At 39.4% G+C, this 23,172-nt stretch overlaps 1 protein-coding gene across 3 annotated transcripts in view; it reads left to right on the forward strand.

The window, feature by feature from the left end:
* The window catches only part of TBC1D32 (TBC1 domain family member 32), a 208,130-nt gene that overhangs the window by 96,837 nt on the left and 88,121 nt on the right, over positions 1 to 23,172 (forward strand). For all 3 annotated transcript variants that reach the window (XM_055535047.1, XM_055535046.1, XM_055535044.1), the window contains exon 23: positions 2,244 to 2,332. In XM_055535047.1, the coding sequence (XP_055391022.1) occupies positions 2,244 to 2,332 (89 nt within the window). The remainder of the gene's footprint in view (positions 1 to 2,243; positions 2,333 to 23,172) is intronic.

Here is a 23,172-nt window from a genome sequence, read left to right on the forward strand (position 1 = left end):
TGAACTTAGGATACTGGCCCTAGGATAGGTGAGATGCTAATAAAAGGAATGATTTCTGTGAGTCCAGACTCTTGAATCTTTCCATACATAGAAAAGTGCTGAATTACTTAATTTGGGATATCTGGTTTTCTTTTTTTTTTTTTTTTTAGTTTTAAAAAAAATTTTATTGGAGTATAGTTGATTTAAAATGTTGTGTTAATTTCTGCTGTAGAGCAAAGTGAATCAGTTATTCTTACATCCACTCTTTTTTAGATTATTTTCCTATATAAGTCATGACAGAGGATTGAGAAGAGTTCCCTGTGCTATAGAGTAGGTCTTTGGTGTTGTTAGTTTTTAGTCACTAAGTTGTGCCTGACTCTTTTGTGACCCCATGGACTGTAGCCTGCCAGGCTCCTCTCTCCATGGGATTCTCCAGGCAAAAATACTGGAGTGGGTTGTCATGCCCTCTTCAAGGGGATCTTCCCAACCCAGGGACTGAACCCAGGTCTCCTGCATTAGCAGGTGGATTCTTTACCAGTAAACCACCAGGGAAGCCCCAGAGTAGGTCCTTTTTAGTTATCTATTTTATATATAGTGGGGTGTATGTTATTTTTAGTTTTTTAAGGAACCTCCATACTGTTCTCCATAGGAGCTGTACCAACTCACATTCCTGCCAATGGTATTTATATGTCACTAATTTTTGTAATGACAAATTTCCCCTCAGTTTTGACATATATGGGGCTTAGTTAAGTTTACCACACAATAAGGTTGCATTTTTAGAAAACTCTTAATTCACAAAGATGTTCAGACTACCTGCCTTTTGTTGCAAACTTCTGTATAACCTGACTCACACCCCGACCCACCCCCCTAGAGCAGTTTTCTCAGGGTTTCCTGAGATGTTGCCTCTTGAGCTTAAGTCCTAAAAATTTACATTGAATAAAACATAACTCTCAACTTTAAGGTTGTGACTATTTTTAAGTCAACACTTGCTAAGAAGCAGACAACAGTGACAGATTCTTAAAGTTAGCAATTCTTTGATTCTTCATTGTTAGGCAGTTTATTTAATATTTGCTGATTGTAAATTCTTGTGCTTACATTATTTACACATTTTTCAAGATATCTGTGGAATGGTAAATGCCTTCCTAAGTGTTCCATGTAAACATTTCAGTTTGTAAGTTTATTAAAAATCCTATATTTACTGTGTCTTGTTTATTATTTTTCAGATGTGATTTTTAAGTCCATTATTTCCTCCTTCTTACAGACTTATTTCCTGGCCTCTTAAGTTATTTGATATGTTTGTACTATTATCTATATTGACCTCAGTAAATATTCTGTGACTTTATTCCCTAGTATAATCTTCCTCTTTTTGCCATATTGGTTACAGAAGTATCTTGAATTTAAACTCATGGAATGTAGCAAGTTTGTTGGTCAGGAAAATGAACAATGAGAGAGAAAGGTATTTGTCTATGAATAAATATCTTAGGCCTAAACCCAAAGATATGCACAAAAGTCAGGCATTATAGAAAGAAAGCCTTTTAGAGAATGCTCAGAATTTTGTGTTGGGCTTTTATTGTCATTGCTTGGGACAGCTGATGACACCTAGGCATCAAGTTCTCTCTGCATCAGTGATTCTTAAACCTGGTTACCCATTGCAACAACTTTGGGAAGCTTTTACAAGGATGTCAATGCCAGAATCCTACCCTCAGGAGTAGTGAGGTAATTGCTCTGTGGTAGAGCCTGGGCAGCTGTTTACTTTTTTAAGTTCCATAGGGTTGTCTTCAGGGTTGGAAACCACTGATTTAAATGAGAAGAAGATATCTATTAACAAAATCTCAAATAGTTCCAGATAAAACTAAATCCACTGTTTATGCTTGACATTTGTAGAATTCAAATTTGTTTTTGAAAGTAGTTTACATTTTTAGAAGTTTAAACAGTATTGAACTGGTTACAGTAAGCTGCTCACACAGTACCAAAGTGGGTTATAAATTAATGATTCTCCTTTTTGGCTAAACATTTGATTTATTTCAGGAATGTTTACAAGTCTTAATGTCCATATCACACCCAGACCAATTAATTTAGAATCTCTAGGGGTGAGACTGAACTATTAATTAAAAAAAAAAAAATCCGTTTTTTAAATGGCTCTCCACATTCAAATGTAAAGCTCCGTACATTCACATGTAAAGCACAAATCTAAATATCTGTCAATTTGATTTTCTTTAAATGGTTTCAGCCAAGTACAGTCTAACTCTAAGACTGTTTTATAGGATATTATTGACAGACTTATAATTTTGAATTCTGAAGCCAAGATTCGTTCTTTATTCAACTACGAACAATCACACATCTTTGGTCTAAGGTAAGATGCTGAATTTCACTTGGTGTTTTCTGTGTTGTAGAAATAGTTGAGCATATGTTCTATATTTATAATATTTAAAATAATTTAATAATATTTTTAAATTTTATAATATTTATGATATAATATTTAAAATTATTTTATGATGTAATATTATTTTTAAAGCATGTTTAAAGGTAATTTGTCTTCTGTAATATTACAGATAAATTGTAGTCGTTAGATTTTTACATTGTAGTCTTTGCTGCATTTAGGTTGTGTATTATCACTTTTGCTTGACTTATTAGAGGCATTTTTGTTTACTATTCAGTTTTCTCAGGCGTCAACTGGGGCTTCCCTGCATTGGTATCGTTGTAGCCACACGTTCTGGGAAACAAACTCACTCAGAAGGACAATGCAGATAGTGGAGTGCAGTTTATTACACCTGCGGGCCCAAGGCAGAGTCTCCTCCTAGCTAAGGAAACCAACCGAGTTTTGTGAAAACCTTATGTATCTTAAGTGTACTGCTCAAGCCCACATCCCCAGATTCCTTAAACCTAGCCTGGAAAATGTTAAAGGGAGATACAATCAGGTTACAGCCATGATTCATAACCAGAAGGGTCAGCTGGTTATACACTGTAGCCTACACCAATGGGTGCCACAAAGATTACAAAGGTCATTGACTACATAGAGGATTATTACATTCTTTTTGGTGACGGGAATTCTTAATATGGAATCGTGTTTATCAGTCCGGGAGGCCAGTTTGGCTGTAGCTGTGTTATCCCCATGACTCCCAGGCACATGGTCCAGAGCTCACTGAACATGCATGATGGAGTTTCCTTCTTTTTCAAGATGGAGTCAGCTCGGCCTGTTGCTTTCCTCCCTCAGTATTGGGTTGAATTCCTGCCAAAATGTGGTCTTTTTAAAAAGAGGCCTAGAAATGGATGATATCTTGCCCAGATTTTGCTCTTCAATATTTATCATACTCTTTAACCCAAGGTTTAAATATTTTCTGAATTTATACTCCTTAACATTTAAAAGCAGCTGAATTAAAGAAATGTTCACTTTCATAGGTTCATGGTTTCCTTTCGACTAGCAAAGTAACTTTTTCAAGTATGGTGGAGGAGGTCAGTGAGAATGTTCTACCTAAGAAGTAAAGCAATTACTTTTCTAAAATTAGAATTCTCTAATGGTAGTATATAAGTCTTAAACCTTTTTTAAAATTACACTCATTAAAAGCTGAGCTTCATTTTTGGACTTTCTAGTTTAAAGAAGATAGAAAAAAAAGATATAGCTATTATACTTTTTTGGGTAGTGCACTCTTTATCTCAAAATGTGTTTTCACATTCAATTTTAACTTTCTGTGAATAGCATCAGATAATCACATAGCAAGCAGTGATGAGGATTTCTGGGGAATCCTCCTTTTGAATAGCAAGTATTTTTCTGAGTTTTCTAATTGTGGACCGTAGATTTTGGCCTCTTCTTACTAATGCATTGAATGAATTTTTTTTCTGTATGTTTTCTTTCTTTTTATAAGGTAATATTTTCCTCTGGTATTCTGGCTAAATTTTTAACAGTAGGATTTTAAGTCACGTAAAAAGCAATCCAAGAAGTAAAATACTCCTGAGGATAAAGTATATTGATGTGCGTGTGTGTGCTTTCTTATAATCTTTAAATGGAGTCATTCTCTCCTACATGAAAAAGATTTACCATTCTATTGTTGATACATGTAATAACCATCAATATAGTGGTTAGCAACATGGAGTCAGACTGCCTGCTGTTTACTAGTTGTATAAAGTGAGATCTCTTGGACTGCAAAAAAGATCCAACCAGTCCATTCTAAAGGAAATCAGTCCTGAATATTCATTGGAAAGACTGATGTTGAAGCTGAAACTCCAATACTTTGGCCACCTGATGTGAAGAGCTGACTCATTTGAAAAGACCCTGATGCTGGGAAGGATTGAAGGCAGGAGGAAAAGGGGATGACAGAGGATGAGATAGTTGGATGGCATCACCAACTTGATGGACATGAGTTTGAGTAAACTCCGGGAGTTGGTGATGGGCAGGGAGGCCTCATGTGCTGCAGTCCATGGAGTCACAAAGAGTCAGACATGACTGAGTGACTAAACAGAACTGAAAGTGAGATGTCAGTTACTCATCTATAAAATGGAGGATAATTGTATATCTCCTCATAGAGTTACCCTGAGACTTACATATGAAAAATTAGAAGGGCATAGCAGTGCTTGACACATAGAAAGCACTATAAAAATGTTAGTAATAGATATAGAGAAGCAGTACTTCAAGTGTTTCTTTATATCTGTCTACTTGCTCTATACTATTTTTGATTTTTACTTAGGAAATAAATTTTAACTTCATTTTTTGAGTATCTCTGTAGTCTTCTAGATGCTGCCGGGTAATAGGCTATTTATAATGTCAGCATTCAAACAACTTTTTGAAGAAAAATTCGTATTTTAATTTTATGTTCCTTTTAACAAATTTTTCCTTGACAGGAAGTTTGTTTCATTGTATTTTAAAGTCCATCCTTATAATACTCAGTTATGTTTTTAAGTTATGCATCTCAAGTTAGTTTATTTTCATTTTTCTACTGAATCCATCTAGCATTGGTCACTGAGGTCCAATGGTAATAATTTAAATCATAGCTTCAGTTCAGTTCAGTTCAGTTCAGTCCCTCAGTCGTGTCCGACTCTTTGCAACCCCATGAATCGCAGCACGCCAGGCCTCCCTGTCCATCACCAACTCCTGGAGTTCACCCAGCCTCACGTCCATCGAGTCAGTGATGCCATCCAGCCATCTCATTCTCTGTCGTCCCCTTCTCCTCCTGCCCCCAATCCCTCCCAGCATCAGAGTCTTTTCCAATGAGTCAACTCTTCGCATGAGGTGGCCAAAGTACTGGAGTTTCAGCTTTAGCATATTCCTTCCAAAGAAATCCCAGGGCTGATCTCCTTCAGAATGGACTGGTTGGATCTCCTTGCAGTCCAAGGGACTCTCAAGAGTCTTCTCCAACACCACAGTTCAAAGGCATCAATTCTTTGGCACTCAGCCTTCTTCACAGTCCAACTCTCACATCCATTCATGACCACAGGAAAAACCATAGCCTTGACTAGACGAACCTTTGTTGGCAAAGTAATGTCTCTGCTTTTGAATATGCTATCTAGGTTGGTCATAACTTTTCTTCCAAGGAGTAAGCGTCTTTTAATTTCATGGCTGCAGTCACCATCTGCAGTGATTTTGGAGCCCCCAAAAATAAAGTCTGACACTGTTTCCACTGTTTCTCCATCTATTTCCCATGAAGTGATGGGACCAGATGCTGTGATCTTCATTTTCTGAATGTTGAGCTTTAAGACAACTTTTTCACTCTCCACTTTGACTTTCATCAAGAGGCTTTTTAGTTCCTGTTCATTTTCTGCCATAAGGGTGGTGTCATCTGCATATCTGAGGTTATTGATATTTCTCCTGGCAATCTTAATTCCAGCTTGTGTTTCTTCCAGTCCAGTGTTTCTCATGATGTACTCTGCATATAAGTTAAATAAGCAGGGTGACAATATACAGCCTTGACGTCCTCCTTTTCCTATTTGGAACCACTCTGTTGTTCCATGTCCAGTTCTAACTGTTGCTTCCTGATGTGCATACAAATTTCTCAAGAGGCAGGTCAGGTGGTCTGGTATTCCCATCTCTTTCAGAATTTTCCACATTTTATTGTGATCCACACAGTCAAAGGCTTTGGCATAGTCAATAAAGCAGAAAGAGATGTTTTTCTGGAACTCTCTTGCTTTTTCGATGATCCAGCGGATGTTGGCAATTTGATCTCTGGTTCCTCTGCCTTTTCTAAAACCAGCTTGAACATCAGGAAGTTCACGGTTCACATATTGCTGAAGCCTGGCTTGGAGAATTTTGAGCATTTCTTTACTAGCGTGTGAGATGAGTGCAATTGTGCGGTAGTTTGAACATTCTTTGGCTTTGCCTTTAAATCCCATTTCTTGGTATTTGGGATTTTTGCCTGTATCATTTTTTCTCAGTCCCACAATTTTTTGGTTTGTTTCTAATTGTACCATTCTCTTCAGTAGATCATCTTGTTAATGTGTTTGATTTCTTCATTTAGCATTGCTTTCTTCCATTCACTTTATTTTTTTTTTCCCTTACTTCAAAAATCTAGACTAGCATAATGATAAGTTTTATACAATTTCTTTAGGTTTTCCACAGCACTTAGATAAGGCTAATTTGGGGCTTAGGGAAATGTGGATTTACACTTTCAGCAGCATCACATCCTATTTAAGTTTCTGAATTTTTATTTGCCAGGGTCTTATATTGTAAATAACTAATACTCAAGAAGGTTGCTTCTTCGATTAGCTCTCCTAACCTCTTTGTTTCCACATCAACAGTGTGCAGACTTGCCTTTATATGTCCCAATTTATATTGAAATGCAGCAAAACATATGCACAAAGAAACTTCTCTTGATATCATGTCTCTCTGCAGTCACTTCCTATTTCTTTTCCTCTTGCAGCAAAACATATCTGCACAAACTGTCCCTGCTTGCTCACCTCTCTTTACTCCTCAGCCCACTTAAGATTTGATACTGACTTGTACAGCTCTGTCAGAATTGCACATCCTATTCATCTCAAGGTCACTTGCAACTTCTATGCTGATGAATCTAGTGGATTCTATATTCTCATCTTGCTGTAAGCAAGACATTGACATAATGGGAGATTTCTTTCTATATGAGAGTTCTTTTACCTTCTGTGATAGCACATACTCCTATGGCTGCAGTTTCTGCTCTTTTTCATTTTCTAGGCAACCTCTGATTGATAGAATACTCAGGGCTTTGTCCTGAATCCACTTTTTTCCTTTATGCTCTACCTGTAGTTCATTCACTTTTGCCTTTGCCTTTTAGTACATCTGTATGCCAGTGGATGTCCCAGTTTTTATCACCAATGTAAATCATTATTCTGAACTACCAGACGACTCATTGAGTCATCTTAATTTTCTTTGCATTTCAAAAAATATTTTGTTTTTATTATAAAGAAATTAACCAATGCAGGTAATTAAATATAATAAATGAAATTCCTTCTAACTCTGAAGGTGACATTATCAACATTGAGTAAAATCATTCTAGATGTCTTTCTATGCATATACAGACAGAAGAATAGATATGTGGAAATAGTTTATAAAAATGGAATCATTGTTTCCATTTAAAATTCAAAATGAATTTCATAGAAAAGAAAAAGAAACCCTAGTGAGACAGAAAGAATTGCTGAATTTCAAATAGCTGTCTTTTCACTTGAAAGGTAATTATATCCCCGGCATTTCCTCTAAGGTTAAGAAAAAAGATTATATAAAATATTTCAAGTGGTCTGAGCATTATGTCTCACTTTTATAAAGTATTGATTGACTCTCTGCTGTAAAAAAGCTGAGGACATTAATGTTCTCATTGATTTGGCCTCCCAGCTTCCTATGTCAGAAGGATGTACTCCTGCCATTTCCTGACCTACCTTCATGAGTCAGAGACTCTATTTTCCTCTCTACGCAGGAAGGAAATGAAGCTAATCTGGGCTTCTTGTAGTGACCTAAGATGAGCAATACTTTTTATATTTGACTAGAGTAAAATTAAAAAATTTTTAGTTTTCTCTATTTACTTAGCCAGTTTTTTTTTTTTTAACTTGGAAGACATTCACATTTATATTTACTTTCCCAAATTGCCAGCTGTGCATATGTTGTTGTTGTTCAGTCGCTCAGTTGTGTCTAACTCTTTGTGACCGCATGGACTGCAGAACACCAGGCTTCCCTGTCCTTCACCATATCCCAGAGTTTGCTCACACTCATGTCCATTGAGTCGGTGATGCCATCCAACCATCTCATCCTCTGTGAGTGGCTTGTATCTCCAAGAGGAAAGCATAGCACCCTCGAGTGACTGTAATATCCAATGAAGAATTCAGTCTTTGGTCAAAGCATTAAGGGTTCCTAGATTTGGTCCCATTAGCCTTGTTTGAAATGACCTAACAACCAGCACTTTTGAACTCTTTGAACATGTAGCTCCACTACATGTAGGAGATGTAATAATGTGTAAATATGATGTGATGCTCATTCTCTTTAACCTTGCTATCTAGTGAGAAATTGGATGTTGATAATGAAAAATGTGAGGTAATTAATGCAGAAAAGAATAGCATCTTTATAAAGCTCTCCATCATCCCATTTTAAATAATTTGACAATTCCAGACTCTATGTGGCTTTCAAGGAGCTCCATAATATCTTCACCTTCCTATGTATATTATTAATATTTTCTACCTTCCTCACCCTGAACTAATGTAGGTTAGACTTAGTTCCATCAAGCACAGTGTTTATTATTGCCTCTATACCTGTTTGTCTTGAATGTTATCTTCACTTTTGCCATCTTTGTTAAAATTTGGATCATCCTCTTTCAAGGCAAAGCTTTCTTTATGAATTACTTTCTCCTTGACTTATTATAGCATATAGTGAAAATCGCTCAGTCATTTCCGACTCTTTGTGACCCCATGGATTATACAGTCCATGGAATTCTCCAGGCCAGGATACTGGAGTGGGTAGCCTTTCCCTTCTCCAGGGGATCTTCCCAACCCAGGGATCAAACCCAGTTCTCCCACATTGCAGGCAGATTCTTTACCAGCTGAGCCCCAAAGTAAGCCCTATTATAGCATACTCTGATCTTTTAATTTTCCTGGATGTCCATTGCCTTTTTGGTCATTCACAAGGACTTAATTTTATTTTTCTCTCTGACTAAAACTTAAAACTTCCTGAGGGAGTATCATTTTCTTTTACTTTGATGCCACCTCATTGCCCAGTACTTTTTGGTTATTGGGTTAATATTCATTTGCTAACTCTGTTGATTAAGACAGTTGCCTGGAAACTTTTTCAAAGAAGCTATGCATTTATTATATGCTATGTGCAAATTATTTTCTTAAACATGTCTTTTAAGGACACTAATTAAGGCCCAGGGAGGTTTTTATCCTCTATAATTGTCTGTAATTTGAGATGTAATTGACATAATATAGTTCAGGCGATAGTTGTATATATTGTGAAATATACTTGTATATATTGTGTATAAATGTGTGAAGTAGACTTCCACACAGAAGTCTACTTAAGATCATCAACATGCATGCATAGTTAATAGGAATCGTTTTTTTCTTGTAATGAGAACTTTTAAGATTTACTGTCTTAGCAACTTTCAAATGTAGTACACGTTCTCTTGACCCATCTTGCCCTTCCACCATCCTTTGGCAGTCAGTCTGTTCTCTATGTATTAACTGTTTTTTTTTTTTTTATTCCACATGTAAATGATCATACAGTATTTGTCTTTCAGACTTATTTCACTTACTGTAATGCTCAAGGCCAATTCATGTTGCAAATGGAAAGATTTTGTTTTGTATGGCTGAATAATCTCATTTTATATATATATATATATTTTTTTTTCTTTATCCATTTATACATCAATTGAAATTTAGTTTGTTTCATTTCTTTCCTTTTATAAACAATGCCGCTATGAACTTGGGGGTATATATATCTTTTTGAATTAGTGTTTTCATTTTCTTTGGGTAAAATATCCAGAAGCAAAATTGCTGTATCATATGGTACTTATATTTTTAATTTTTTGAGGAACCTCTGTACTGTATTCTGTGGTGGCTGTACCAACTTGTGTTTCCACCAACAGTGCACAAGAGTTCCCTTTTCTCCATATCCTAACATTATTGCTTGGTATTTGGATAATAGCCATTCTAACAAGTGTGAGGTAGTTTTGATTTGCATTACCCTGGTGATTAGGGAATCTGAGCATCTTTTCATGTACCTTTTGGCCATTTGTCTGTTGTCTTTGGAAAAATGTATATTTAGACCCTCTTCCCATTTTTAAATTATATTTTTTGTTTGTTTTTGAGTTGGATGAGTTCTTTATACATTTTGGATTATTAGCCCCTTATCAGCTATATGATGTGCAGCTTTTTCTCTCTCATTATGTAGGTTGTCTTTTCATTCTATTGATTTTCTTAGTGTCATCTGGTCCCACTTACTTTTGTTCTTGTCTTTTCTTTTTGTTGTCAGATCCCATGAGCAACTTTATATTGTTCAAGGTTTAGCAGTTTTAAGATTTTCTTAACCATCTTTTTGAAGAACGGAATGGCAACCCACTCCAGTATTCTTGCCTGGAGAATCCCATGGACAGAGGAGCCTGGTAGGCTACGGTCCATGGGGTTGCAAAGAGTCAGACATGACTGAGTGACTAAGCAGCAACCATCTTTAGGCTGCTGCTGCTGCTGCTGCTGCTGCTAAGTCGCTTCAGTCGTGTCCAACTCTGTGCGACCCCATAGACGGCAGCCCACCAGCCTCCCCCGTCCCTGGGATTCTCCAGGCAAGAATACTGGAGTGGGTTGCCATTGCCTTCTCCAATGCATGAAAGTGAAACGTGAAAGGGAATTCTCTCAGTCATGTCCGACCCTTAGCAACCCCATGGACTGCAGCCTACCAGGCTCCTCCTTCCATGGGATTCTCCAGGCAAGAGTACTGGAGTGGGGTGCCATTGCCTTCTCTGATCTTTAGGCTAGAAGAACATTATACTCTTCCCTAGACTATTTTATTTCAATATGAAAACTGTATTTTATAGAGAAAAGTTACATCATTATTAATATAAATAGTTTTTATCTCAAACTGTAAATTATGTTTTAGTTATTGATTGTAGAATTGCTTATTTTTAACATCTTAAATCTTAGGTAGTCATTCTTAATTATACACATTAAAATTTAATATGGTTAAAAATGTTAATATAGTTCTCCTAAAATCTATTATAATATGTCTTCATTTGAAACTCTAATGTGGCCTATTTGTTAATTTTCCTCAAAATAAAACTCAGGAATCCAAATTTAAAGAACAGCCTTTAAAATTAATCATTTTCTATTTTATTTTGTATCAATGAATAGTAAATTTTATACACAGTATAATGAATATTTTTTTGCATAACTAACTTCATTATAAAAAGTTTGACCTGGAAGATGACTTGAAGAGGAAAAAAAAAAAAATACGTATTTGTTTTTCAGTTTAGAAACAGTCTGGTTATCTTGAACATAGAAAAGTGTTAATATTCCATCACAACAAAACATCAAACTATTTATTTCCAGTGACCCAGATGCCAGGTAAACTTAAATCTTATTAACACTGGTAATAAACAATTTTAAAATTTTTTTGTAATCTTTCTTTAACATCAAAAATTAGAATATAACCACAAAACTGTCCACATTTTGGATTCTGGATATACACACATGCATATATCAAAAACATGATTTTATTCTATTAAGTTAATTTAAAGAAGGTAATCTTTAAACAGCTCAGGTCAGACAGAAGATTGCAAGAGTGAACATAGATATTTTAAGAATCAGTGAACTAAAATGGATCGGAATGGGCAAATTTAATTCAGATGACCCCTGTATCTACTACTGTGGGCAAGAATACCTAAGAAGAAATGAAGTAGCTCTCATAGTCAACAAAAGAGTCCAGAATGCAGTAATTGGGTGCCCTCTCAAAAATGACAGAATGATCTCTGTTCGTTTCCAAGGCAAACCATTCAGTATCACAGTAATCCAAGTCTATGCCCCAGCCACTAATGCCGAAGAAACTGAAGTTGAATGGTTCTGTGAAGACCTACAAGACCTGCTAGAACTAACACCCAAAAAAGATGTCCTTTTCATCAAAGGGGACTGGAATGCAAAAGTAGGAAGTCAAGAGATCCTTGTAGTAACAGTCAAGTTTGGCCTTGGAGTACAAAATGAAGCAGGGCAAAGGCTAACAGAGTTTTGCCAAGAGAACACACTGGTCATAGCAAACACTCACTTCAGCCGTACAAGAGATGACTACACATGACATCACCAGATGGTCAATACCGAAATAAGATCGATTATATTCTTTGCAGCCAACGATGGAGAAGCTCTATACAGTCAGCAAAAACAAGACCAGGAGCTGACTGTGCTTCAGATCATGAACTCTTTATTGCCAAATTTAGACTTAAATTGAAGAAAGTAGGGAAAACCACTAGACCATTCAATTATGACCTAAATCAAATCCCTTGTGATTATACAGTAGAAGTGACAAGGAGATTCAAAGGATTAGATCTGATAGACCGAGTGCCTGAAGAACTGTTGATAGAGGTTCTAAACATTGTACAGGAGGCAGTGCTCAAAACCACCCACAAGAAAAAGAAATGCAAAAAGGCAAAATGATTGTCTGAGGAGCCCTTGCAACTAGCTAAGAAAAGAAGAGAAGTGAAAGACAAAGGAGAAAAGGAAAGATGTATCCATATGAATGGAGAATTCCAAAGAATAGCAAGGAGAGAGATAAGAAAGCCTTCCTAAGTGATCAGTGCAAAGAAATAGAGGAAAACAATAGAATGGGAAAGACTAGCGGTCTCTTCAAGAAAATTAGAGATACCAAGGGAAGATTTCATGTAAAGATGGGCACAATAAAGGACAGAAACAGTACGGACCTAACAGAAGCAGACAGTATTTAGAAGAGGTGACAAGAGTACACAGAAGTAGGTCTTCATGACTCTAGGTAACTGTGATGGTGTGATGACTCACCTAGAGCCAGATATCCTGGAGTGTGAAGTCAAGTGGGCCTTAGGGAAGCATTGCTATGAACAAAGCTAGTCAAGGTGATGCAATTCCAGCTGAGCTATTTCAGATCCTAAAAGGTGATGCTGTGAAATGCTGTACTCAATATGCCAGCAAATTTGGAAAACTCAGCAGTGGCCACAGGACTGGAAAAGGTCAGTTTTCATTCTAATCCCAAGGAAAGGTAATACCAGAGAATGTTCAAACTTGTGTGCACTCATCTCACGTGCTAGCAAGTAATGCTCAAAATTCTCTAAGCAAGGCTTCAACAGTACATGAACTGAGAACTTGCAGAATGTCAAGTTGGATTTAGAAAAGGCAGAGGAACCAGAGAGCAAATTGCCAACATCCATTGAATCATAGAAAAAACAACAGAATTCCAGAAAAACATGTGCTTCTGCTTCATTGACTATGCTAAAGCTGTGTGGATCACAACAAACTAAAAGAGATGGGAATACCAGGCCTCCTTACTTGCTTCCTGAGATGTCTTTATGAAAGTCAAGAAGCAATAGTTAGAACCGGACATGGAACAACAGACTGGTTCCAAATTGGGAAAGGAGTATGTCAAGGCTGTATATTCTCAGCCTGCTTATTTAACTTCTATGCAGAGTACATCATGCAAAATGCCAGACTGGATGAAGCACAAGCAGGCATCAAGATTCCTGGGACAAATATCAATAGCCTCAGATATGTAGATGACACCACCCTTATGGCAGAAAGCAAAGAGGAACTAAAGAGCTTCTTGATGAAAGTGAAAGAGGAGTGTGAAAGGGCTGACTTAAAAGTTAGCATTTAAAAATTGAAGATCCTGACATCTGGTCCCATCACTTCATGGCAAATAGATGGGGAAACAAGGAAAACAATGAGAGACTTTATTTTCTTGGGCTCCAAAATCACTGCAGATTGTGAATGCAGCCATGAAATTGAAAGGTGATTGCTCCTTGGAAGAAAAGCTATGACCACCCTTGACAGCATTTTAAAAAACAGAGAGATTACTTTACCAAGGATGATCCATATAGTCAAAGCTATGGTTTTTTCAGTAGTCATGCATGGATGTGAGAGTTGGACCATAAAGAAGGCTGAGTGCTGAAGAATTGATGCCTTTAACTCTGGTGTTGCAGAAGAGCCTTGATAGTCCCTTGGACAATAAAGAATTCAGTTCAGTTCAGTCGCTCAGTCATGTCCTGCTCTTTGCGACCCCATGAATTGCAGCACGCCAGGACTCCCTGTCCATCACCAACTCCCGGAGTTCACTCAAACTCACGTCCATCGAGTCAGTGATGCCATCCAGCCATCTCATCCTCTGTCGTCCCCTTCTCCTCCTTCCCCCAATCCCTCCCAGCATCAGGGTCTTTTCCAATGAGTCATCTCTTCGCATGAGATGGCCAAAGTACTGGAGTTTCAGCTTTAGCATCATTCCTTCCAAAGAAATCCCAGGGCTGATCTCCTTCAGAATGGACTGGCTGGATCTCCTTGCAGTCCAAGGGACTCTCAAGAGTCTTCTCCAATACCACAGATCAAAGGCATCAATTCTTCAGTGCTCAGCCTTCTTCACAGTCCAACTCTCACATCCATACATGACCACAGGAAAAACCATAGCCTTGACTAGACGAAACTTTGTTGGCAAAGTAATGTCTCTGCTTTTGAATATGCTATCTAGGTTGGTCATAACCTTCCTTCCAAGGAGTAAGCGTCTTTTAATTTCATGGCTGCAGTCACCATCTGCAGTGATTTTGGAGCCCAGAAAAATAAAGTCTGACACTGTTTCCACTGTTTCCCCATCTATTTCCCATGAAGTGGTGGGACCAGATGCCATGATCTTCGTTTTCTGAATGTTGAGCTTTAAGCCAACTTTTTCACTCTCCACTTTGACTTTCATCAAGAGGCTTTTTAGTTCCTGTTCATTTTCTGCCATAAGGGTGGTGTCATCTGCATATCTGAGGTGATTGATATTTCTCCCGGCAATCTTGATTCCAGCTTGTGTTTCTTCCAGTCCAATGTTTCTCATGATGTACTCTGCATATAAGTTAAATAAGCAGGGTGACAATATACAGCCTTGACGAACTCCTTTTCCTATTTGGAACCAGTCTGTTGTTCCATGTCCAGTTCTAACTGTTGCTTCCTGACGTGCATACAGATTTCTCAAGAGGCAGGCCAGGTGCTCTGGTATTCCCATCTCTTCCAGAATTTTCCACAGTTTATTGTGATCCACACAGTCAAAGGCTTTGGCATAGTCAATAAAGCAGAAATAGGTGTTTTTCTGGAACTCTCTTGCTTTTTCCATGATCCAGCGGATGTTGGCAATTTGATCTCTGGCTCCTCTGCCTTTTCTAAAACCAGTTTGAACATCAGGAAGTTCACGGTTCACATATTGCTGAAGCCTGGCTTGGAGAATTTTGAGCATTACTTTACTAGCGTGTGAGATGAGTGCAATTGTGTGGTAGTTTGAGCATTCTTTGGCATTGCTTTTCTTTGGGATTGGAATGAAAACGGACCTTTTGCAGTCTTGTGGCAACTGCTGAGTTTTCCAAATTTGTTGACATATTGAGTGCAGCTCTTTCACAGCATCATCTTTCAGGATTTGAAGTAGCTCAACTGGAATTCCATCACCTCCACTAGCTTTGTTTGTAGTGATGTTTTCTAAGACCCACTTGACTTCACATTCCAGGATGTCTGGCTCTAGGTGAGTGATCACACCATCGTGATTATCTGGGTCGTGAAGATCTTTTTTGTACAGTTCTTCTGTGTATTCTTGCCATCTCTTCTTAATATCTTCTGCTTCTGTTAGGTCCATACCATTTCTGTCCTTTATCGAGCTCATCTTTGCATGAAATATTCCCTTGGTATCTCTAATTTTCTTGAAGAGATCTCTAGTCTTTCCCATTCTGTTGTTTTCCTCTATTTCTTTGCATTGACCCCTGAGGAAATCTTTCTTATCTCTTCTTGCTATTCTTTGGAACTCTGCATTCAGATGCTTATATCTTTCCTTTGCTCCTTTGCTTTTCACTTCTCTTCTTTTCACAGCTATTTGTAAGGCCTCCTCAGACAGCCATTTTGCTTTTTTTGCATTTCTTTTCCACAGGGATGGTCTTGATCCCTGTCTCCTGTACAATGTCACTAACCTCATTCCATAGTTCATCAGGCACTCTATCTATCAGATCTAGGCCCTTAAATCTATTTCTCACCTTCACTGTATAATCATAAGGGATTTGTTTAGGCCATACCTGTATGGTCTAGTGGTTTTCCCTACTTTCTTCAATTTAAGTCTGAATTTGGCAATAAGGAGTTCATGATCTGAGCCACAGTCGGCTCCTGGTCTTGTTTTTGCTGACTGTAGAGAGCTTCTCCATCTTTGGCTGCAAAGAATATAATCAGTCTGATTTTGGTGTTGACCATCTGGGGATGTCCATGTGTAGAGTCTTCTCTTGTGTTGTTGGAAGAGGGTGTTTGCTATGACCAGTGCATTTTCTTGGCAAAACTCTATTAGTCTTTGCCCTGCTTCATTCCGTATTCCAAGGCCAAATTTGCCTGTTACTCCAGGTATTTCTTGACTTCCTACTTTTGCATTCCAGTCCCCTATAATGAAAAGGACATCTTTTTTGAGTGTTAGTTCTAAAAGGTCTTGTAGGTCTTCATAGAACCGTTCAACTTCAGCTTCTTCAGTGTTACTGGTTGGGGCATAGTCTTGGATTACTATGATATTGAATGGTTTGCCTTGGAAACGAACACAGATCATTCTGTCGTTTTTTGAGATTGCATCCAAGTACTACATTTCGGACTCTTTTGTTGACCATGATGGCTATTCCATTTCTTCTAAGGGATTCCTGCCCGCAGTAGTAGATATAATGGTCATCTGAGTTAAACTCACCCATTCCAGTCCATTTTACTTTGCTGATTCCTAGAATGTAGACATTCACTCTTGCCATCTCTTGTTTGACCACTTCCAATTTGCCTTGATTCATGGACCTGACATTCCAGGTTCCTATGCAATATTGCTCTTTACAGCATCGGACCTTGCTTCTATCACCAGTCACATCCACAGCTGGATATTGTTTTTGCTTTGGCTCCATCCCTTCATTCTTTCTGGAGTTATTTCTCCACTGATCTCCAGTAGCATATTGGGCACCTACTGACCTGGGGAGTTCTCTTTCAGTATCTTATCATTTTGCCTTTTCATACTGTTCATGGGGTTCTCAAGGCAAGAATACTGAAGTGGTTTGCCATTCCCTTCTCCAGTGCACCACATTCTGTCAGATCTCTCCACCATGACCTGCCCATCTTGGGATGCCCCACGGGCATGGCTTAGTTTCATTGAGTTAGACAAGGCTGTGGTCCTAGAGTGATTAGACTGACTAGTTTTCTGTGATTATGGTTTCAGTGTGTCTGCCCTCTGATGTCCTCTTGCAGCACCTACCTTCTTACTTGGGTTTCTCTTACCTTGGGCGTGGGGTATCTCTTTATGGCTACTCCAGCAAAGCGCAGCCGCTGCTCCTTACCTTGGATGAGGGGTATCTCCTCACCACCGCCCTTCCTGACCTTCAACTTGGGATAGCTCCTCTAGGCTCTCCTCTGCCCGCGCAGCCACTGCTCCTTGGACGTGGGGTTGGTCCTCCCAGCTGCCACCCCTGGCCCCAGGTGTTGGGGCATGGGGTAGCGCCTCCCAGCTGCCGCCCCTGGCCTCAGGCATGGGGTTGGTCCTCCCGGCCACAGCCCCTGGCCTCCAGCGTGGGGGCGTGGGATAGCTACTCCTGGCCGCTGCCCCTGGCCTCAGGTGTTGGGGTGTGGGGTAGCGCCTCCCAGCTGCCGCCCCTAGCCTCAGGTGTGGGGTTGGTCCTCCGGGCCGCAGCCCCTGGACTCCAGCGTGGGGGCGTGGGGGCGTGGGGTAGCTCCTCCCGGCTGCCCCTGGCCTCGGGCAAGGGGTTGCTCCTCCCGGTCGCAGCCCCTGGCCTCAGGCGTGGGGGCGTGGGGTAGCTCCTCCCGACTGCCCCTGACCTTGGACATGGGGTAACTCCTCTCATTCCCCCCCTTCCCCCCACCCGAACCTTGGACGCGGGGTAGCTCCTCTTGGCCGCCCCCCCGACCTCGGACGCGGGGTAGCTCCTCTCAGCCGCCCCGCCCCGACCTCCAACGCGGGGTAGCTCCTCTCAGCCGTTCCTGTGCTGTTGCAGCCTGGCACTCTCAGCCACTGCCCCTGACCTCGGATGAGGGGTAACTCCTCTTGGCCACTGCCCTTGGGGCATGGGGTCCTCCTGGCTTCTGCCCCTGACCTCAGACGTGGGGTAGCTCCTCTCAGCCGCGCTTAGTGCACCGGTCATCGCAGCCAAGCGCCAGTCGTCGTAGCCACCTGCGCTTAGTGCCCCGGTCGTCGCAGCACAAACAGTCAATCCTAAGGAAATTAATCCTGAATATTCATTGGCAAGGCTGATACTGAAGATGAAGCTCCAATACTTTGATCAGCCAATGTGAAGAACTGAATCATTTGAAAAGACCCTGATGCTGGGAAAGATTGAAGGCAGGAGGAGAAGGGGATGACAGAGGATGAGATTGTTGGATGGCATCACCAACTCAATGGACACATTTGAGTAAGCTCTGGGAGTTGGTGACAGATAGGGAAGCCTGGCGTGCTGCTGTCCATGGAGTCAGGGTCAGACATGACTGAGAAACTGAACTGAACAGAAAAAAGACAATCAAATGATGTCAAACTAATTAAAATAACCAATTTAGAATTATCTATCAAAGAGTTCTTGTTTATATAGAGTAATTAGAATATAATGAAAACAGTATTCATTATCCTCTTAAGGGAAAACTCATACCTGTTGAAGATAACCAGCACTAGTCTCTTCATGCCTACAGCTCCTTTGGTTGAAAGTTCTTTTTGAACAATAGGCTTATTGTTTTTAATCTGCCTTTTAAACTTATTTTAAATTATTCTCTCATATCTATATTCATCTATACCATAATTTTAAAAGGATGAATAATATTCCAGTGCATATCCCAGCTTTCTCTTTATAAATGTAGCTTATTTAAATTTTTTTTTATTTTGCATCATTATAAATATCTTGTTCCATATTTATTTCTTAAAACTAGTCTTTAGAAATGGGCTTGCTTAGTTTAAGTTTATTGTCTATGCAAAAGCTTTTGACTGTGTGGATCAATAAACTGTGGAACATTTTGGAAGAGATGGGAATACCAGACCACCTGACCTGCCTCTTGAGAAACCTGTATGCAGGTCAGGAAGCAACAGTTAGAACTGGACATGGAACAACAGACTGGTTCCAAATAGGAAAAGGAGTATGTCAAGGCCATGTGTTTTCACTCTGCTTATTTAACTTCTGTGCAGAGTACATCATGGGAAACGCTGGGCTGGAAGAAGCTGGAATCAAGATTGCTGGGAGAAATATCAGTAACCTCAGATATGCAGATGACACCACCCTTATGGCAGAAAGTGAACAGGAACTCAAAAGCCTCTTGATGAAAGTGAAAGAGGAGAGTGAAAAAGTTGGCTTAAAGCTCAACATTCAGAAAACGAAGATCATGGCATCTGGTGTCATCACTTCATGGCAAATAGGTTGGGAAACAGTGGAAACAGTGTCAGACTTTATTTTGGGGGGCTCCAAAATCACTGCAGATGGTGATTGCAGCCATGAAATTAAAAGACGCTTACTCCTTGGAAGGAAAGTTATGACCAACCTAGATAGCATATTCAAAAGCAGAGACATTACTTTGCCAACAAAGGTCCATCTAGTCAAGGCTATGGTTTTTCCAGTATTCATGAATGGATGTTAGAGTTGGACTATAAAGAAAGCTGAGCACCAAAGAATTGATGCTTTTGAACTGTGGTGTTGGAGAAGACTCTTGAGAGTCCCTCGGACTGCAAGGAGATCCAACCAGTCCATCCTAAAGGAGATCAGTCCTGGGTGTTCACTGGAAGGACTGATGTTGAAGCTCAAACTCCAATACTTTGGCCACCTGATGCAAAGAGCTGACTCATTTGAAAAGACCCTGACTCTGGGAAAGATGGGGGCAGGAGGAGAAGGGAACAACAGAGGATGAGATGGTTGGATGGCATCACTGACTCAATGGACATGAGTTTGGGTAAACTCCAGGAGTTGGTGATGGACACGGAGGCCTGGCGTGCTATGGTTCATGGGTTCACAAAGAGTTGGACACCACTAAGCGACTGAACTAAACTGAGTTCAATTTTAGGCATATTTCCTACCTTATGTATTTCTTTATGCCCTCTTCCTATGACTCATTTTACTTGACCTCTCTGTACCATATTATATTCTACCAAGTTTTGACACTTTCCTTACATTTGGTTAATTCATTGAGAAAATAGTTACTGAATTCCTACTAAGTGCTGCTTTGCTATATATGGTCTGTATGGGCGAATTGTATGATGTTTGTCTCTATTTCTGGAGTTCTTTTTATGAGTCATTTTGGTGACTTTTCGTCTTTTACTACCTACCTTTCTAACTGAATTCTAGAGTATGTCTTTAGTCCTTTACCCATTTTTTAAAATTATTATTATTATTTTTATTTTCTACAGTGGTTTCAATTTTCACTTCTTTACTAGCTAACCTTGTATCTTTCTGTCTATCCTCTGTGCTATCTCTTGACCATACGTCCAGATTTTATTGACCATTTGGATATGCACACACAAGTTTGGGCTTCCCTGGTGACTCAGCTGGTAAAGAATCTGCCTGCATTGCAGTAGACCCTAGTTCAATTCTTGGGTCAGGAAGTTCCCCTGGAGAAGGGATAGGCTACTCATTTCATTTTTCTTGGGCTTCCCTGGTGACTCAGATGGTAAAGAATCCACCTGCAATGTGACCCCTGGGTTGGGAAGATCCCCTGCTGGAGAACATGGCAACCCACTCCAGTATTCTTGCCTGAAGAGTCCCCATAAACAAAGGAGCCTGGTGGTTTATAGTGCATAAGGTCTCAAAGAGTCAGACACGACTGAGCAACTAAGCACAGCACAGCACACCACACAAGTTCAGCAAACTTGTTATATTCAAAAGCTATACTCTGTGTGCACTTAGGGAAATCCGAACAATTGCCAGCTTCAGGAAATCCCAGAGCACTTTCTGAAACTATGATGTGAATTTGGTACGTAGCTCAAATGAGGAGACTTTCCACAGCCCCTGCTCACTCTTTTTGCTGCTCACTAGTTTTATGGGCAAACTGACCTTGCCCCCTTTTTTATTTGTCATAAACGGTTATAGTTGTATCAGAATCTTTAAGCTCCAGATTTGTAGGTGTGGTTAGTGTGCTTGTAATTCATGTCTCATTGGGTTTGATCAAATGGCAGGGAACTGGGTATTGCATTTTTACTAGCTAATTTGTGTGTACTAATCAGAAGGAAATCTTCTGTATTGGATTTTTGTATTGTTTGGTTAAGTGAAATATATACCATGCATTTGATTAAAGTTGATAAAAGTATAACATGTAATTGATGGTGATGCATTTTTGAAAATAGTTAAAATGTTATTAGAAATGTGTTGTTTCAGTGTATTCAAGAAAGAAATACTAGGGAAAAAATGTCAGGGTGAAGAGAAGAGGCGTGTGACTGCTAGCATGAGGAAAGCATTGAACATTTTTGGACTTCATTCAAGTAGAGATGATAGCTAAGAGTATACTGCCCAGAACCATTCTGGTAGCCTGGACAAGTGCCCATTTGCTCACATTAATGATATGATGGTGATGATTAAAAAGTGAGGTACAAAGAATGTGATAATTAAGAACAGGGAGTTATTCTGGTGTTGAGATTTGATTTGGGTTAATAAACTATGGGGGAATAAACTATGTTCAAAATACATCCCAAACCTAGTGAAAAGGTTAGGCCCAAATTTGAGGCCATTTTATTCCTTGCTGCTGCTGCTGCTAAGTCACTTCAGTCATGTCCGACTCTGTGCGACCCCAGAGATGGCAGCCCACCAGGCTCCCCCGTCCCTGGGATTCTCCAGGCAAGAACACTGGAGTGGGTTGCCATTTCCTTCTCCAATGCATGAAAGGGAAAAGTGAAAGTGAAGTCACTCGGTCGTGTCCGACTCTTCGCGATCCCATGGACTGCAGCCCACAAGGCTCCTCTGTTCATGGAATTTTCCAGGCAAGAGTACTGGAGTGGGCTGCCATTGCCTTCTCCGATTTTATTCCTTGAAACAGTTCAAATAAACATTCGTATTAAGTAAACACTGATTTTTACTTCCAGAAATGAATTGAAACTCAGAATGTTTGGTTGGATTTTAAAAATAAATTTCTCTATCAGATCAGATCAGTCGCTCAGTCGTGTCTGACTCTTTGCGACCCCATGAATCACAGCATGCCAGGCCTATAGACACACATTCTTTTAAACTTACAAATATTATAATGGGTATTAACTTGGCATTATCCAGGCTCAATTGCCACATTTTCTGATTTGAAATTCTAAAATTCTAAGAATTCATTTGCTATCTGCATTTAATCTTAACCTCAAGTGATGAGATTCTTTGTAGTCTTTATTTAGCCTGCCTAATTTGAATATCAATATATTTTGCCAAAAAATATTAATATGCTTGATATGAGGTATTGCTCCAGACTCCGTGTATACTGTTTTGTTGCTAAATGCATAAAAATTTAAATTCTTGGTCCTGAGGTTTACGGATAAGGAATTATAGACCTTTACATCATAACTTTGCAATTTTTAAGTCACTGAAATTTTTAAGGGGAGGGAGACTTTCGGGAAATAAAAATTATATAATGTGTAGTATGTGAAAATCCAACTTTCCAGTGGTGCAAGATACCCATTTCCACACTAGGTTGGGAGGCTGTCTTTGCATCTGAGGCAAAACAGTGTATCTTCCTTGTTCAGAGCAGGGCTTATGGCTCAGCTGCATTACTCTCCTTATCCCAACTCATTTAGGGCAGATGGGCTCTCCTTGAGTCAGCCCTCACAGGGAACCTCACAGAGGCTCACAGCATGACTAGCGTAAGCTGGTTCACCTCACAGCTTGATCACATTGTTAGTGAAAGCAATCTGGCCTAGTTATCTTTGGTTATAACTAGATTATGCTAGTTATGCTTATTGATACAGAGTCAAGGATATATTGATATCTCCTGACAATATGATTTGACAACCTTGAATCTGCTGGATTAAAGCTCAAGTGACAGAATGTCTACCTCAAGTTTTAGACCTTATTCTAGCCTTTAGGTCACCTAAAGTTGAGTTAGGGATTACTTGATATA

This window comes from Bubalus kerabau, chromosome 9, assembly GCF_029407905.1.
Source record: "Bubalus kerabau isolate K-KA32 ecotype Philippines breed swamp buffalo chromosome 9, PCC_UOA_SB_1v2, whole genome shotgun sequence".
NCBI classification, from domain to species: domain Eukaryota; kingdom Metazoa; phylum Chordata; class Mammalia; order Artiodactyla; family Bovidae; genus Bubalus; species Bubalus kerabau.